This window comes from Seriola dumerili, unplaced genomic scaffold (genome assembly GCF_002260705.1).
Source record: "Seriola dumerili isolate Sdu_G_001 unplaced genomic scaffold, Sdu_1.0 BDQW01000187.1, whole genome shotgun sequence".
Classification (NCBI taxonomy): domain Eukaryota; kingdom Metazoa; phylum Chordata; class Actinopteri; order Carangiformes; family Carangidae; genus Seriola; species Seriola dumerili.
Window position 1 is genome coordinate 2,322,040 of NW_019174442.1, and position 17,904 is coordinate 2,339,943.

General features: G+C 43.2%; 1 protein-coding gene across 3 annotated transcripts in view; it reads left to right on the plus strand.

The window, feature by feature from the left end:
• Window positions 1-17,904, plus strand: part of wdpcp (WD repeat containing planar cell polarity effector) — a 77,754-nt gene that overhangs the window by 44,431 nt on the left and 15,419 nt on the right. For all 3 annotated transcript variants that reach the window (XR_002665337.1, XM_022752937.1, XM_022752938.1), the window contains exons 12-15: window positions 5,812-6,415; window positions 10,739-10,927; window positions 11,658-11,781; window positions 13,012-13,075. Coding sequence is in view for 2 of the 3 variants with exons in the window: in XM_022752937.1 (XP_022608658.1) it covers window positions 5,812-6,415; window positions 10,739-10,927; window positions 11,658-11,781; window positions 13,012-13,075 (981 nt within the window). In the remaining variant the exon portion in view is untranslated. The remainder of the gene's footprint in view (window positions 1-5,811; window positions 6,416-10,738; window positions 10,928-11,657; window positions 11,782-13,011; window positions 13,076-17,904) is intronic.

The following is a 17,904-nucleotide window of genomic DNA, read 5'->3' on the forward strand; positions in this document are numbered from 1 at the left end:
CAACTCCAGCTGTTTATTTTAGCATACACACTCTCCGGCACACACACAGACTGAGGACACACAGTGGAAAAGGCAACAAAGCTGCTGTTTTGAGTGGAGTCCTGTGTTGCCGTGGATGGGATTGGGGATGGTGTGTTAGTCACCTCAAGGGTGGCACCTCTGTGTTGCACCTCCATGTATCACCATATGAAATAAGCAGGAAAGCTGAGCTGTGGTACAGCGTGAAGGAGAACGCCTACACATCCACACACACTCACTCACACACACACACACACACACAGACACACACACACACACACACACACACACAGACACACACACACACAAGCTTAGACACACATCCTCATGGCCTCTAGCAAAACCCAAACCCGTGACCCTATTCTGTGTCAATGTAGGATTGGCCTCGTGCCGAAAGCAGATGAAAGATCCCAAATTACCGAACCGGGCTTAACTCGACTCCTCATACCGTGTACCTCGGTAAGCAGATGCAAAATATTCACCTCACCAGAGAGAGAGAAGGGAGAGACTGCAAGAGGGAGAAAAGATGAGCGTTACCAATTGCATGCTAGGAAAACAAATTCAAAATGAAGGAGGGAGGGGAGGTGGTGGAGGGGGGAGACACATGAATATTGAAATAATCAAAGCAGATGCTGTTTGCTGCTTTTTCCGCTTCTTGTTTTTGGAACACTCTCCACATTTATCACACTCCTTCACCTAGTTTATTCTCTCTGTCTCCTTCAACCCCCCCCCCATCACCATCACCACCGCCACGTCCTCCTCTCCTCCTTCTCCTTCTCCTTCCTTCCTTCCTTCCTCCACGCTTCAAGGACATTAAAGTCTCTTCGTGGGGCTGCGGCATCGCGCTCTAATGAAAGCGTTTGTTGTCATTTTTCAGATGCGCGGTGTGAAATTAAGCGAGCAGTTTATATAAGAGCCGTGGCAGGAATCAAACGCCGGGCACACATCGGGAGACGCCAGCTACTTCAATCACTTCAAGCTCATATATATGTTCCTTTTGTTCAGTTCGCTATCTGCTGCACTAAGCCAATTTTCTAGCCAGTCTCTCGGCATTTAAAAAAGTCTGATTTCTTTCCCTATGTGGTCTTAATTCATAGCCCCCACCCCCCCACCCCCCTCTCCTCCTCATGCTGATAAATGGAGCCACAGCATGCAGGGGGGTGGAGGGTGGGAATGAGAGGAAAACACATACATAGTTTGTTTTTATGCAACCAGTTAACATTTTTAATGATCCTTCCTTCATGCTTCCCTCTTTAAACCCCCCCCCCCAACACACACACTCACACACACACACACACAAAGATACACAAACAAACCATTTGCTGAAATTTAATAATCTTAATGAAATGGCAAAAAAAACAGATTTATTTATTTATTTATTTGTATTTTAAGCCACTGTAGCTTTTTTGGGGGGTTGTTGTTTGTGTCCATGTTTGTGAACACACTTCTTTTGTTTGTGTTTTTTAAGGTCTATGACTATCCTGTTATCTGTCACCAAACAGTTTCTCTGCACTTGTGCGATTTCTTTCTGTCTTTTAATTATTATTGACTTCAGCACTGTGCTGTGCAGCGTTCGTCTGTAGCAAAACAACAAAAACCTAAACACACTGTCCATGAAAGACAACCTTGAATTAAATAATTAGCATAGAAAGAATATGTAATTGCATAGAAATTAAATATTCTATAATCTGCACTTCAACTGTAAGAACACTATGATTAAGAGTAAGAGTGTATTAGAGGTCACGTTACATGTAAAATGGGTAAATTTGTCTATAAAACATAAAAAGCTTCAGTCTTAATGTGCAGTAAGGCATGTGCAGTAGAAGGCACATTTTCAGCAATGCACTGGAATCATAATTTGGACCATGAAAGAGTCGGGTATGGAATCCAAAGTGCAGAATTACCCCCAAGCTCCACTGCTTTGTAAAAATCACACAGGAAACACTGCTTCTGCAGTTTCGGGTCGAGTGAAAAAATATTCCCTGCGTACCACAATTATGTTCAACGGTACCAGTTATGACAGTTAAGGTGTGCGGAATATTTTGGTTAGTAATAATCCTGCTGTGCCCCTGTATTTTCTCACATCAGTACCTCAACTCAACCCCTAATTCACATACCTAAAACTTCCCTGTCCCAGTCCTCCCCCTGCGCCGCCAACGCCACCGCCACCCCGTCGAAACACCCCTCATCCCTTCATCCCTCGACTCTCCTCCGAGTCCCTCGGTCTCTCTCTACCCGTCTCTCCCTGTCTTTCTCTGCTCCGTGAGCTGGAAAATTGGCTTCAAAAGGCCACTGCTGTGAACAAGGGCCAGCCACACAGTTGGGCCCATCCGCTTTATCTTTCACGCCACGGAGGGGAAAAAAAGGTGCTGGCGAGAGAGAGAGAGAGGAGAAGAATGGAGAAGAATAGTTTTGACCAGTCACTGAAACCAATAACCAGGAGAAAGCTACTTACTAGAGGCCTCTCTCTCTCTCTCTCTCTCTCTCTCTCTCTCTCCATGTCTCCACCCTCTTTCTCTCTCTCTCTCCTCTTCCTCTGCGCTCTGTCTCTTTACTCACTTCTGTTCCCACTCTTTCTCTTCATCTTTTGTGAATATTTGTCAGTCTGTATCCCTCTCTTTCTGTCTCTTTTTTTTTTTTTTGCACATCCTTTCACTCACTTGCTCACTCCCTCTTTTGACCTTATTCATCATTTTTCTATTTTATGCTTTCAGAACCAGGGAGTACATTGGTACATTCAACTGCTACAATATACTCTGGAGTGTTCACAGCCAAACCAAGCTTTTACTTGAATATATTATGAATTAATATGATGATTTTATTTGAAAATCACAAATACATACTGATTTCAGAATCTCTTTCTGTAAACTTCTTTTAAAATCTGGCTGTTTTAAATTAATGACCTAAATGACTTAACGACTTTAAATTAATGACTTACTGGTTTAAACATGAGTGCAAATTGTTTCTTTAAAAAAAATGTATAATATATAATGATATAATAATATAAGAGTTTGAAATATAATGAACAGCCTCAGCTAATACAGTGAGATCAGTGCTGAGAGAACTGTCCTCTCATAATCGTCATTTTTCTTTTGTGAATATTGATATTTACACCAGTATTTTTACTTAACATTTGCTGTCGGATCGGTCAGTGCAGACATCTGAGCATGCGGGTTAAAGGCAGGTCTATCAGCTGCTGGTAAACTGTATCATAATTTATCTGATGTTCGTGCGTCGTCATACTTAACTACTTAACTGTTTGCAGTTTAAGAGTTTGTGGCTCTGAAAGATTCAAACCTCATAACCCTGAACATCTTGAGTGTTGTGCTCTAATCTCCTAATAGGCTGTGTTGCCTTCAGGTGCCTTTTGCTTGCCTTTCCTTAAAGATGACCCGGAGTCAAATTGCAGCTGCGCAGGTTCTAATAAATATTGTGACTGTAAATGTGGGACTGAGTGCAGTTTTTGCTGCGTGTTTTCTGTGTTCTGCTGTAGAACTACAGAGATTTATAGACTGCATCCTTTTATATACTAGACAAAACTAGACAATTCGGGACACAAAACATGTAGGTCAAGTTTAGGTGAATATTGGCCTCTAAATATAAAGGCCTTTAAATCTAATGAAAATGAAGGCCTGGACAAATAAACTATCTACTTTCAGAGATGTATTTACGATATAATGATGATATGATTAAGGAGTTTCTTAGAGATAAATAAAATGTCATTCTAGCTACGAATCCACTGTATAACGTACTGTATCTAACATACTGAATATCACAAACTCCAAATCAATACATTGATGTTTGAGGCCCATTAGCTTCTGTATGAATAAATGCCTTTTATTGATTGTTGTGCTGGGGTGAAAATAACCCAGATATCATTAACTTCATCCAGTTTTTACAGTAAATACCTAGTTGTGTTCAAGAGCACGACTGATTCAGCAGTCACCTGAGCTACAGTTGTGGACGTGGGTCTTTAGTGTGATATGAGAAATCATACCATGGGTTGAACGTTTGTTCAGTCTCCAGTATTTGATCAAATAGATACAAGACCAAGCACAAATTTGTTTGGATCTCAATTAAATCATTGACTGCTGCAGGTTCAACCAGGCCATGTAGTCTTTACTCTTTGCCTCTGAGCTTTAGCTGATATTCTTTCTCCTTCTCCTTTCCCCTGAGTGTCACCTATCAGGAGACACAGAGCTGAATCAGCTGCACCTCATCCTCAGTGCTGCCATGGTGGCATGCTGGCGCAGCGGGCAGCGGGCACTAGCAAGCCGGGCATGGGATGAAAAGCTGAGGAGGATGAGAGGTGGTTGTGGGGTCAGGGTTTGTGGAATTGAAGCAGGTCTTGTGACTCATGTGACAGCATTCTGTGCACGGACTCCATGGACCTTCGCTTGCTATGTGTTTGTGTGCGAGTTTATTTGATGGATGTGTCACTTTGTCCCTGCAGAAATGTTGCTATCCGGAGAACCGCACCCTCCCAAGGATACCCCCACCTCTTACATGAATTGAGCCCCTCTTGCCTGCTGCCTCAAACAAACACACACACACACACACACACACACACAGCACCCACCCCCTGGGGAGCAGCAGGAGCTAGCTCTGGGGGATTATGGAGAGGAAAAAAAGCTTTCAGGAGGACAGTCTTCTGCTTCTCTCCTGCTGTAGACCATGGGCAGGCAAAAAACTCCCTTCCTCCCTCTAAGTCCCTTTTTGGCAATGCCTGCCAAAAACTGGGCCGGGCAGCTTTGCAAAAGGAAAGGAAGGCAGGCAGGCAGCCGATCCCTCTTTCTGTCTACATGGCGAAAAGAAATGGGCTCATTTAGCCAAAGCTGCCACGGTCAATGCAGGGCTCTGATAGAGGCTTTGGTAAGGTGAAATCCCTCCTAAAAAGCTCTGTTAGTGACTGTGGAACTGTTGGACTGCTGTTTAGTACAGCCTGTTGTCTCTTGTCATCCACCTACTGTTCCTGGTTCCTTGTGGGTGTTTTATCGACAGTGCCACCCGTGACACAGCCTATCTCCCTCAATGTCAACGCTGGCTTGCTTAGCACAGCCATTGTGCCGACTCCCACCGACTGGTTTTGGTCCAGGAGCGCATAATGTAAATTCTGTATCTGACCCTTGGTCAAATGATTCCAAGCTTTCTTCCTGTATCACCTTCTTTATATTGGGAAAGGCTCGTTTCCTGTCATTCACCACGTCTAGTGTTGAGCTCTTGGCTCCTCGCACAGGTAAACAGAGGAGGTTGTTTATCACTGGGTGCTGGGTGCCAAGCCGTGGCATGCTCAGGGAGAAGCCGTTGTTGACCTTGAGTTAAAATGGAGCTGTTATCATTAGCTGTCTTGATTGACAGCCGGGTGTTGATGAGCAAAGTGGAAGGCTCTATTTCCATCTCCAGGGGGTTTGGAGCCTCTGCCATTGTATGACTCATTTCCCTGCCTCTGTTTTTCTCTCACGTGTTCTCTCTCTCTTCTTCCTTACCTTTCTTTTATTCAGAAACATCTTTAAGTGTACTGACACAAGTCAGCTTCTTCCAATTCCTAAGCAGAAGAACATGTTGAAACGTCAACACAATTAAAGTTGTGTTGTTTATACAGCAGTTAGTGACACTCGCTGAAGGGATGCTGACTGAATCCTCCCTGTAACCACTCCAATATCAATATGGATTTTTTTTCACTCCAGACCCAAAGACAGATACAGACAAAAAAGAAAAGAGCATATGGATATTCAAAACAAATAGCTCCAGTGTGCACCGCTCTCTGAAATTGCTGTCTCTTCTTCTACCCAGGTCCTCAGCTCAGTCCGGACAGAGAGCAACCCCCTGGACTGCCGCTTCAGCCTGCTCCAGCCCTACCAGCTGCTCACAGTGGAGCTCCCTGCTAGACCCCAAGGATCCCGAGAAGGGTGCTGGGCTGACACCTGTGTGTATGAATATGCACGAGGACGCCTGCACCGCCTTTCTGTCACCCGCATCCCGCTGCCATCCGAGTCCATTTCCTGTTCACGTCACCCCTCTGAAACCACTCTCCTCCTGGGCTTAAGTGACTCCTCCTTGGTCCTGTATGACCAACGACGGGGGGTCTCTCACCTGGCCTCCTGCCCTGTGCCACCCAACCTCCTCGCCTGGCACCCTGCCGGGGCCGTGGTCATGGTTGGGGGAGGGCAGGGAGAGCTGATGTGCTTGGATGTGGGCTTGGCACCTGTGAACATGGCACTGTTAGCAGAGGAGGTAGCTTCAGCCGCCACACTAAGACTAGCTCAGCACCTACGGTGCTCTGGAGGCCTGGAGGGACTGCAGTGGGGGACAGGCCTGGAGGGAGGCCCGGAGGGGACAGATATGCTGATGTTAGCCTTTCATGGGGGACCACTTGCAGCCTTGAGATTCAGACTAGGTAGGTAAAATGGTGATGGGAGTTGGAATAGTTGTGGAATAAGCTGGGGCTACGATTAATAGTTATGTCCTTTGTTGGTTAATCTGTCTGTGACAAGTTCTCAAATCCGGGGGGGGGGTGTCTTCAGATCACTGGTTTAGTCCGACCAACAGTTCAAAACCTACAAATATTCAATTTACAACGACATAAACCAGAAAAAAAAGCAGAAAATCCTCATATTTCAGAAGCTGGGAGCAAATGATAAACAACTTATATCAATTATTAAAATGGGATGTTGATTCATTTTGTGTTCACAGTGCTAAAGTGCTAGAAGTTGAATAGGAGGAGGGTGAGAAGAGTCTACACCACTCAGAGCTCATAAAGAGGGAAATCTTTAAAAGAAACGGTGAAACTGCATAAATTTACTAGTGCTGTCTCAGAGGGATCCAGTCATACTACTCAAATATGGAAAATGAACAGGTGCATCCAGGGCTGGGCTGCACTGCCCACCCCCACACCCGCAACCTTTTAACAGAACAGGCAGATATATATGAAATTGATGGATTTTCTTTATCAGGAAATTTTTATCCCGTTTAGCCTGTTTCTGTCCAGATTAAACTTAAATTTCTTAAAATTCTACATTACATGCAGTGATTCTAAATATAAAATGATTCACAAACCTTCCTCTCCATCATAGTACATTCCTCTCGTAATGACGGTGCCCTCCTCCCCTCCCCTGTTTTGGATCTGACACTGTATCTGAACCCCGCTGTGTAAATGCAGCTGCTGAACGGGTCGTCCTCGTACCTCTTCACTGCTGAGGGAAGTTAATTTGTTGGCGGGCGGGAAGGTTAGCAGGAGTCACGCTCTCAGAGGTCATTCAATAATCGCCCCGGGGCACGAGCCCCCCAGGTGCATTCTGGGATGCATTTTTCCGATAAATCGTTTACAGTGGCTGCGCAGTCCCTCGGGGCCCCCAGATAAAGTTTGCCAATCAAAAATTTTCCGAAGCAGCCACCTCACCTTCTAACACACACGCATACCCAAACGTACACACAAACACACTCGTACAGTCTCACACACACTCACACTTTCAGCGTCTTTAATTGTGACTTTGGAAAGAAGATGTGACAGTGGCACGCAGCTCTCTGCTGAAGTTTGAAAGCAGGACTGTGGAGGTGGAGGGAGGAAGGTAGAAGATTGTGTGCATTTAAGTTTGTGTGTGTATTCGTCTGCGTTTGCCTGTGTGCTCAGGGAAAGGGGAGGGTGTCTTCCAACAATAGCTTCCCCTCCTCTGATCGCCTGCCAAGGTTTTGATGAAGAAAGTCACTGCACGTCTTTTCTCCATGATAATTCTTCCCCCCACACACACGTGTGTATTCTTCTATTTCTGTGCTTCTATGCACACACACACACACACACACACACACACACACACACACGCACACTCCAACTCATTTGTTTGTTTGCTTGTGCTCCTTCTCTGTATTGACTTGTTTCATAAGGCCCGCTACATGACAGAAGGAGTGAGTCAGGAGGCGGCGAGGAAGAAAGACTTGGCCGAGCTCCAGGTTCTCTTTTTTCCATAGGAGGCAGCCCTCCCTGGTGCTCCCCCTCCCACCTACCCCCCCCCCCGCCTGCACCGAGTTATCTCATCTGGGCACACGTTGGCCGCGACTGGGCCTGCACCGGAACAGGCTGCGGAGGGGCAGACCAGGAAATGTGCTGCACTACACAGGGAAATAGTATATTTTTGTAGAGGTGGGAATTTAGTGAAATATTATTGATGTTTAAAGGGCAATCACGTAACTCTGTGTACAACTAGTATTGAAACAAAAAAGACAGAGAAAGAGAAACAAGAAAGAGAGAGAGAGAGAGACAGCGCCCAGGCTGAAACGTCTTTATTTGATATTTACTTTGGTAACTAAAGCAGAAAATCATTTGCTCAGCACCAGATATCAAGTAACATCAAGGTGGATTCCGCTTCTACTGCTCAAGCCGGTGCTTGCTAATTTGGAGACAGATCTCATTTGTTATTTGTCAAGTCCATACAAGCTGAGTTAAGTTTTAATATAAACTTTAGTTTGTATCAACTGTCAATTATTGAGTGATTTGAAATTTTCATTTTTCAAAAGGATACCGATCGCACAAACTTAAAAGTAATTGTGATTTCCTGAATTATTGTTGATTATAAAACCGTTTTAATGGCTAATTCTTTCATATTTTAGGAAACTGGTCATTATTAATTTGAATTGAACACCACTCATGTTGCTGGTGTGTGAAGACTGCTGTGTGTTCGGCTCACTGTTGTCTTGTGTTTTGTGTCCGACACAGTGATACTGAGCTGAGCTGGTCAAATAAGTTAGTGAAGACAGGTGTGGGAGAGAAGTGACTTGTCCTTGACAACACAGTGATTCATTGTCTCTGCTCAGCGTTGGCTTAGAGCAGACGTTAACGCCCAACTCAAGGAACCCTACACACACACACACAATCACACAATCACACAATCACACATAAACATAGGCGCACACAAGCCGCACTACGCCCAGATGATGTATTACCCATATTAACCCACTCTTTAGGGGATTTGGGGGCTTGCTAATTGCCAGCTTGTCATTTTAATTGCTAGGACACCCACACACACACACACACACACACACACACACACACACACACACACACAAACACACACACACATACACATACACACACACAGACATACACATGCAACTTGTCAATTAATTAGACAAAAGTCAGTGGTGACTTTGCCTGCCTGCAGCCGTGTCTAAACTGACCAGAACCACTACCTATGCAACCAGCTATGTCCAAATTTTGTTTAGTGACTGTATAAGCTCAACTAGTATTACCTGTAGCATGTATGTGGAAATGTCAACATTTTCTTGTGCACTTTCAAGATTCAAATTTTGAATTCACAGTGGCGTAAAAGGCCGGTTTCAGTCCTCAACATACCTGTCATTTATTGCAACACACATTTGAGTTTGGTGGCTTGGCTCTGTTCCCCTGTTGGAACATATCAATCTTTCCCAAAACAAGTTGGTAAGTTCTTTCGACTGTTGTACTAAGCACCGCCATGATCAAGTCACAATAGAGCGTAATTACCCACCTGGCATTCAACACCTTCACTTCCCGTATGTGTTCTCTATAAAGTCACAAACACACGCACCTTTGCCCTTTAACACACAGAAGGAGACACCTCCACTGCCGGGAAGGGTACAAAACCTTGTCCTTCCATTATTCAGCAGAGTCCTAATCTGCTCACGCACACACCCATACACACCAATACACAACCATACACGCACACGCACACACACACACACACACACACACACACAAAAAACAAAAGCATAATCAATCACCTCCGGTCAAAAGTCATTATCAGTTGTAGTATTCCTCTCTTCTTCTGTGGTCACAAAAAAAACAACAGACAGGTAAATTATTGCAACATAATGTATGCTCAGTATTTTTCAGATGTATTTAAATAGATGGTGATGAGGAAAACCTTGTTTTTATTTTGTCTTCACACACAGACACACACACACACTCACTCACTCACACTCACACAGATACAGACACGCCAGGGATTAAACAGACTTCCAGGCTAATTGATTGACAAGTCAATGCCAGTCTAGTGCTGCCTCAGAGTTTAGACCGATCCACTGGACACTTACTTAGCTTAAGTAAGTGCTCCAGGTTATTCTGCATGGTCACACACAGCAAGCACCATTGCACCTTGGAGTACTGAAGGGCTGGAAAATGAGATGAAGGAAAATACTGTATGTAATGTTGTTTCAGCTGCTGCATTTTTGCACATTTAAACACACACAAAAAATAACATATACAAATTTGTATCAATATTTGAAATTTATAATTGACTCCCTATAGACATATAAAGTAAAAAAAAAAAAACGTCTAAATGAAATCTAATAAAATAACATATAATATAACACAATAATAAAAACGCACTCCAGATAATAGATGGTGGATTGATGGACAAAGCCTAAAAGATTTCCAACATTTTTTGTTTTAAAGTCTAAAGCAAATTTTGATTCTGATTCACTCTTTTGAATTGTTGATGGTAGACGTGCGTAAGTTCTCTTGGGTCTACTGTGTATTGTTCTTGGCCCAGAGAAAATATAAAAGTAAAAATCGATGTTTGAATTATTTTTGGTAAGTATCGTTTGATGATAATTTAATCAGACTATACATTCAACCGTGAAGGAGAGCAACGAGATCCTGGTGCATTTAACTCTTTATTTTGTTGTTTTTGTCATCATTATTTCATGTAACAATAAACTCGCACCAAACTCTGACTCTCTGTGACAGGGGCTCTGACTGGGGGCCAGATGGGTCCAGGGGAACTCCTGCAGCAGCGCCTTCTTTGTGGCCAGGTCAGAGAGGCGCTGGGCATCCTGGAGGCCATGGACTGGAGCGTCACGGGAGACGAATGCTACCGAGGCCTGTGTTCTGTCACCAACCACCTGTTGAGGCTGGAGCTGAATGCAGAGAGAGAAGGTGGGTCTGTGGGTCAAACACTTCAGGTTGGACAGGTTTTAGTCCTGCAGATATCTCAGTAAATTTAGAGCTGAGTCAAATACTAAGCACCGTCAAATAGTCAAATTCAAAGAGTATTTTTTGTCTTTTTTCTGGCTTTGTAACATTTGTTTGTGCTCCTACTGTCTGTGCTCACATAGACAGTATTTTAGTCCAATAAAGCTGTTGTCATTTACATGTTTTTTTTCTCTTTCTGTTGTTAGACAACAGAACAAGTGAAATAGTGACTGAAATGTGGCCCATTAAAAAAGAAAAAGATGCTTCCAAGCTGCCGTGATGTCACGAGACAAAATCTAGCTAAGGTTTGTCCAAAAAAGTCGCGCAAGATTTGAGGTTGCACCAAATCATTTTGAAAGAACAACAGCCAAACAGGAAGCACCAACACTTGACTGGTGTAACTTAAGTCATGTGGCATTCAGCTCACCAATGGTGTAACCTCGTCACTCAGTCAGTCAGTCAGAAACAGACATTTGTGTTTATAGGGCTGGCCCCACCCCTGCGGTCTAGCCAAAAATGCTAATTATGTTAGCTAAGGCCTTCAAATTTCATTAGCCACATTAGCATCATGGTTTGTAGTTTTATAGGCTAGGCTGCTGATCTACTGTGTGTATATATATGTCTTCTACCATAACCATATGAATGTTATTTTCATGTATTCATTTTATTGTGTGTGTTTCTGCTCTGTCTGTAGCCCAACTAGAAGCAGCTCTGGGTGTGTTTTATGCTCCACCTGCCCCTTTCTCTGATGCGGTGATACTGGAGTACAGGGAGCCAATCAGCAAGTACGCCCGACGCTTTTTTCACCACCTCCTCAGGTAACACACCAACCATTCTGCTTTCTGTTGCTGTGGTCCTAATTTGATGTACACAGGGAGAAATTTATCTTGCACGTGTCCTCAAGGGGGTCAAGGGTCAAGGTCAGCTGCTGGAACTGAAAACACCTAAATGGCAAAAGTGGGTTTTAGCAGTATGCTCCTCCATCAGGCTACAGAACATATAAAATCAACAAATTAAAAATATAACACGTCTGATCAGTGATCTAAGGCTTCTCCTTGTTGTCATGTCACTCTCATACACACAGTTTTATTTGACTATTTTTACGGCATTACCAGAACATTTCAGTTTATCAACACAGGGTGTAGAATCAGAATGAGAAATAGTCTAAAAACGTTTTTTCAGAAGATGACATCCATTGAAGAGACAATTTAATACCACTCACAAATGCTATTTTAAAAATTCTAAAAAGGAAATTGCTTTTGAATTTCATTGCAAACACACACACACACACACACACACTCACTCACACACACACACTAATGCAGCTTTGAGTCATTCATAAGGCAAAGCACCATACATGCACCTGTTTAGACTGTTGTTTCATTTTCCCTTCTGCCATGAGAGCCTTTTGAAATGCCTGTTTGACTGAAATAGACCCTGTTGTTCCCACACACTGCTGCTTACTGCTCTCCATCCTGCAATTACCTCCAGTTCCCTCTCTCTCTTTCTCTTCCTCTTCCTCTGTAGCAGAGCTGGAGCGTTGTTTGGCATCCCTCCTCCTCTCCTCTCTTATCACCTACCTGCATTCTTTTTCTCTCCGTCAACATCAAATGAAGGAAGCCCCCCCCCCCTCCATACACACACACACACAAACACACACACACACACACACACACACACACACACACACACACACCGCCTCTCTCTGCTCGTGTTTGTTTGTTTCATGTTGGCTCTAGACAGGGAAAGTTGAGGTGTTTTGTACTGGGAGATACAGCTCTCTCTCTCCAAGCTTTAATTCTGGATAATAGGAAGAGGGCTCGCGACACTCAGTTCAATTATTGACAGTTTTATGTGTGTATGTGAGTGTGTGTGGTGTGGATTGGGGTGTGTGCATGCATACAGACTGAAGGTCTGTGCGTACTAGTGACCTATGCATCTGTACATTTTTATTTAAAGTTTATATTTTTAGATTGATGATTGTGTAGCTTTTTTCATCAGGGTTTTGTCATGTTTCCTTTTTAACTGTCTCCACTTTCTATCTGCAGACACCAGCGCTTTGAGAAGGCCTTCCTCCTCGCTGTAGATCTGGAAGACAGAGATTTATTCATGGTGAGTGGAAAGCAAGCTGAAAGAATGTGATGCATACTTTGACAAAAGGCTTACTAACATTATACTAAAACACATCAAGTCTGTCATTCAAGGAATTTTTAATCTTGTGAAGACAAATTACCAGATAATATGATGAAAGAATGGATGGAGAGACTGTTAAAGCCAAACACTGGAAAAAGAGGAGTAAACAAGACAAGAGGTATAAATCTAGTATATGGGTGGACTGTTTTTTTCCCAGGCTGACCATGTGCCTTGTGCTTTCCTCATGTGGACACATGGGGGATGTGATCATACACAACAAAACAACAGGTGAAATGCTAATTTAACATGCTAGAATTATCTTTCAGTACCATGGATAGCGCCACTTGGCCTGGCGTGCCAAAACACTTATTTATAAACTTAATAGAAAATAATCTCAAAATGCAACAGCACAACATGCTACCTAGAAATAAATGGCTTTTGTCACAGGAGCATGAGCGCTGACAGTGAAAGTCCATTTCTGATTTAATGGTGTTTGCACTATAGACTGTTCCATAGTCTGACTGACCATCAGGAGCACCAGGAGACATCCCAGTGGGTCACCACATCCGTGAGCCAGTTAGAAATTTAAAAAAATCGGAGCGGCCAGCAGCCAGAAATGAGACTTGCTTAAACTTACTGCAGCACGTCAGCACAGCAATAAAAGCCTGGTAAAGAAATAAAAGACTCAGGTGGCCAATCAAGGGTGTAACTTCACCACTCACTCACTCACTCACTCACTCACTCACTCACTCACTCACTCACTCACTCACTCACTCACTCTTGTCTTTCTATGGTTGAATGGACAAATTTTGCTGTTTAAGGGTTGAGAGTGTGTGTGTATGTGTGTGTGTGTGTTGCATGTCAGAGAGCAGGTGTGATCTCAGTGTGGGCCCCTAACTTTTCACAGCCTCCATGGCCTCGCTTCAGCCTTTTCCTCTCCTCTCATCTTCCCTCTAACTCGCTCTTTCTTCCACTCCACTCTGAAATGCTCTTCTGTGTGTTTGACCCCCTTTTTCATGGGGGCCCCCTTTTGCTCCATGCTTCACCAACACCCTAGACATTAATACAGACCCCCATACACACACACACACACACACACACACACACACACACATTCACACTCCTTGCTTCCTCAATCACACTGATAGCACTGGTTCCAATTCCCTCCCCACTAAGTAGTGCTGCTGGGAAGCCGAATTGAAAAGGTGGAGTCGAGCCTGTGGACCTTGAAAGAGCGCAAGGGAAGGGGGGGGGGTCAGAGAGGAGAGGAGGGGGTCGTGGTGGAGATGGAAAGCTATATGACAAATGCAAAACAAGAGAAAAGGTGAGAGAGAAAAGAAAGACAAGTCTTGCTTTGTCACTTTGGAAGCGTCAAGAAATGAGTAAGGACAGAAACGAAAGCTGGAATGGTATTATTCCCCCAGAGCTTCATGTACATTCATACATGTAAAGATACTTTGTCAAAATCCTTTATGTAAATAATTTACATGTCCAACAGTTAGTGGAGCTTTGTCATAAACATTTATTCACACGTGACTATGCACAAACTAAAGACTTTTGTTCATTCATTCATTCATTCAAGTTTTTATCAGAAATATTCATATGAAGAGAATAAGATTTACATGTCAGGAACACTTAAATCCTTTCGATGTTTTGTGCCAAATTATTGACCATAGAATAAGAAATATTGCATGTGACACAATGAGAGATGATTTGTATAATTTTCAGTGGTGTGTGTGATGTAAAATAAGCCGCCATGTGAGGCACAATAAACCAAAGAAGGATACTTCAAAGGAAGTCATAGAAATCATTTGCATGACTGCAGCGTTTCCTTGGATGACATCACAGCAACTTCCCTGTTTGGGTGAAGTTGGTGTGATGTTATCCAGATACGGTGCGTCCCTGTCCAGTGGTTCGTCACGCTGCACGACCAAAACTACCACCTCTCCAATTATGAAGTCAATTCTCTCGTTCTTTTCAGTTCTCCTGCTGCTCCGACTCTGCACCTGTCAGCCAGCAGATGTTTTCGGATTTCCTGTTTTAAATAAAAATCACGTGTGTAGTGTTGATACTGAACAGGTGACATCTTTCTGAGCCGTTTTACACATTATTTTTAACTTGTAAAAATATTATTACTGCAGGTGAATTGGCTGGAACTTCGCGCATGTCTTGAATCACACATATGATTTGATTTGATCATATACATATATTTTATTTAAACAAACGTAAGAGACAGATTTTAAAAAGCACAAAACTCAATGGATAATTGCAATACTTCTCATCATACATCTGTAACAAAGTTAATGCACTTTAAGCACTTTTATTTTTGCCTCAGTGACCAAGAGAGCAGCGACTCGTCGTTTGAAAGGACCAGAAGAGGGAAGAGAAAGAAAAAGAGGACGTTGACATTTCACCCCTCGCTCTAATTAGGACGTGTTGTTGCTTTAACCTGCTGGTTGGCTGATTGAGTCGAGGTGGAGGGGGTTAATGAGGGCAACCCCCACCTTCGCCGAACTCTTTCTAACTTCCAAACTTGCCCACAGAGCTCAATAACGCGTCATCGACTTTGTAAAATGCACACACACACACACACACACACACACATAAATAACATGCACACCCTCGCCTCTTCTAGAAATGCCCAGCATGATATACCCCCCTCTATCACCAGACCCCCAACCCCTCTAGTCCCATTGTTTCCCAGCTAACAATAGAGGCCCTCCAAGCCTTTTTTTTTCCAAAAAGAAACCTTTTGTTAAAATGAAACACTTTAGTGTCGGGTTAAATTGAGGGGGAGGAGGAGTTGGTGGTAGGGGGTGTTTTGGTGGAGGTGGAGGTTGGGGGTGTATGTAGAGATGGTAGTAGTGGGGGGTTACTTAGTCGTTTGCATTTTTTTTTTTTTTTTGCCATAATTGGTGCTGTTCTGTAGCTCCCTAATTAGCCTTTGATAATGAGTTGATAATGTAACCAATTAGGTCATTCGTCAGCCAAGTCAAGCCTGACGACAAGTTTTTTTCTTTTCTTCCCCCCCCCCCCCCTTTTTTTTTTTCTTCTTCTTCTTCCTGGGTTTTTGGCTCTTGATGTAGCTTGTTAATTAAATCAAATTGTGTGATAGCTGAATCTGATGCCGGCTCTTTTGTTCCCCAATGAGGGCTTGTACTGTTTCTTGTTAGATACGCTAGCAGTAAGGCAAGCTGCGTCTGCTGGGTTCACCCCCTTATCTTCCTCCGCTATCTGACGCAGGGCTTGGTGGCCCTGGAGGAGGAGGAGGGGGAATCGCACATCTTTGGCAATAAGCTCATTGTTGTTGCTCAGATGAGTAATTAGCGTTATGAAAACGTTAAGTCCTTAACACCTATCTGATAGAAGTGTTAGTCAAACACAATGCTCCTGGATAACAGGTGTGTGTGTGTGTGTGTGTGTGTGTGTGTGTGTGTGTGTGTGTGTGTGTGTGTGTGTGTGTGAGTTCAAGTCCAGGGATTATGCCTATGTTAATTAGTGAATGTATATTTTCATGTTTGCATGCTTGTGCCTATGTGGATATGTGGATATGTGTCCAGTCTCTTTGTCAATATTTGATTTGACGGTTTGTTGGCAAAGGTTAAAGAAAAATTCCACCCTAAAAGATTATAATACCTACAGCAGTTGCTTTGAATTTTACATTACCAATTGTTATTGGTGTTTATTGGCATTGTCCTTATTCCTGGGGATGAATGACTACATGCAGATGATGTGACCAGTGGCTGCAATGAGTCTGATAGCAGAAAACAACAGTAATCACCGGGATTTAATGTCGGCCCCTCAGGGGACAGCAGAGGCTTCTCTGTAGAGTCACCTATTTTACAATTAAGCAAGGAGGAGTTCAGTTTAGTTGTCAAGTATTTAGGAGATTTTCCGACATTCATAAATGATCATCATTTTAAACCTAACTGCAATTTTCACATCTATCAAAGGCCAACTGTGTCATTTTAGGAAAAAAATGAAATCTAGTACTGGTTTATTATTTGTAATATTTTTTTTAAACTGTGGGAATTCAGAATATAGTGCATACATTTTTAGAATTTGGACACGATTGCTTAAGAGATAAAAGATGTTGATTGCTCTTTGGTTTCTTATACATGAGCAAATCCCTGGCTGCTAGCAAGAAAGCCATCATGTGGACGTGGCTGCAGGCAAACCCTCCAACAACTGGCCTGCAATGGCAATGACAAAAACTATATGGAGAAATTGACCTTTATGTTCGAACTATAATATGGATAGCTTATGCATCGAACTGGAAAAACTGCATACTTAGCATACCGCTGTCTCTTCATAAAGTCTGTGTGCTGCAGTTTCTCACACAAGACACTGAGCTTCTACTTTTATATAAGAAGTTTGAGTGTGCACTTAATGCCTGGAGAAAAAAAAAGAAAAAGTGCAGTCCACACTGTATGTTCAGGTGTGTCCTTTTCATCGATCATGTTTGACAATAACCCACTGACTGCAAACACATAGACATGAGCCAGTTAACCTAATCCCTCATTTATTTGGAGGTAACCCAAATATCAGTCAATATTGGGCTCTTAGCGTCCACCACCACCCCACCCCCCTCCTACCCTCTACTCCCCAAAAATGGCCCACTAAAACGCCCCTCTTTATCAGTGTGGTTAGCTGGCGCGCTGCAACCCCTAAAGCTCTTATATAAATAAGATTAGTGTCGCGTTTGAGCGTTGGGGAATAAGAGGTGTAATATCTGATGGTTTTATATGCAGTATTATTGTTATCCCTTCTTAGTCGGGCTGATACTCCTCTCTCTCTCTCTCTCTCTC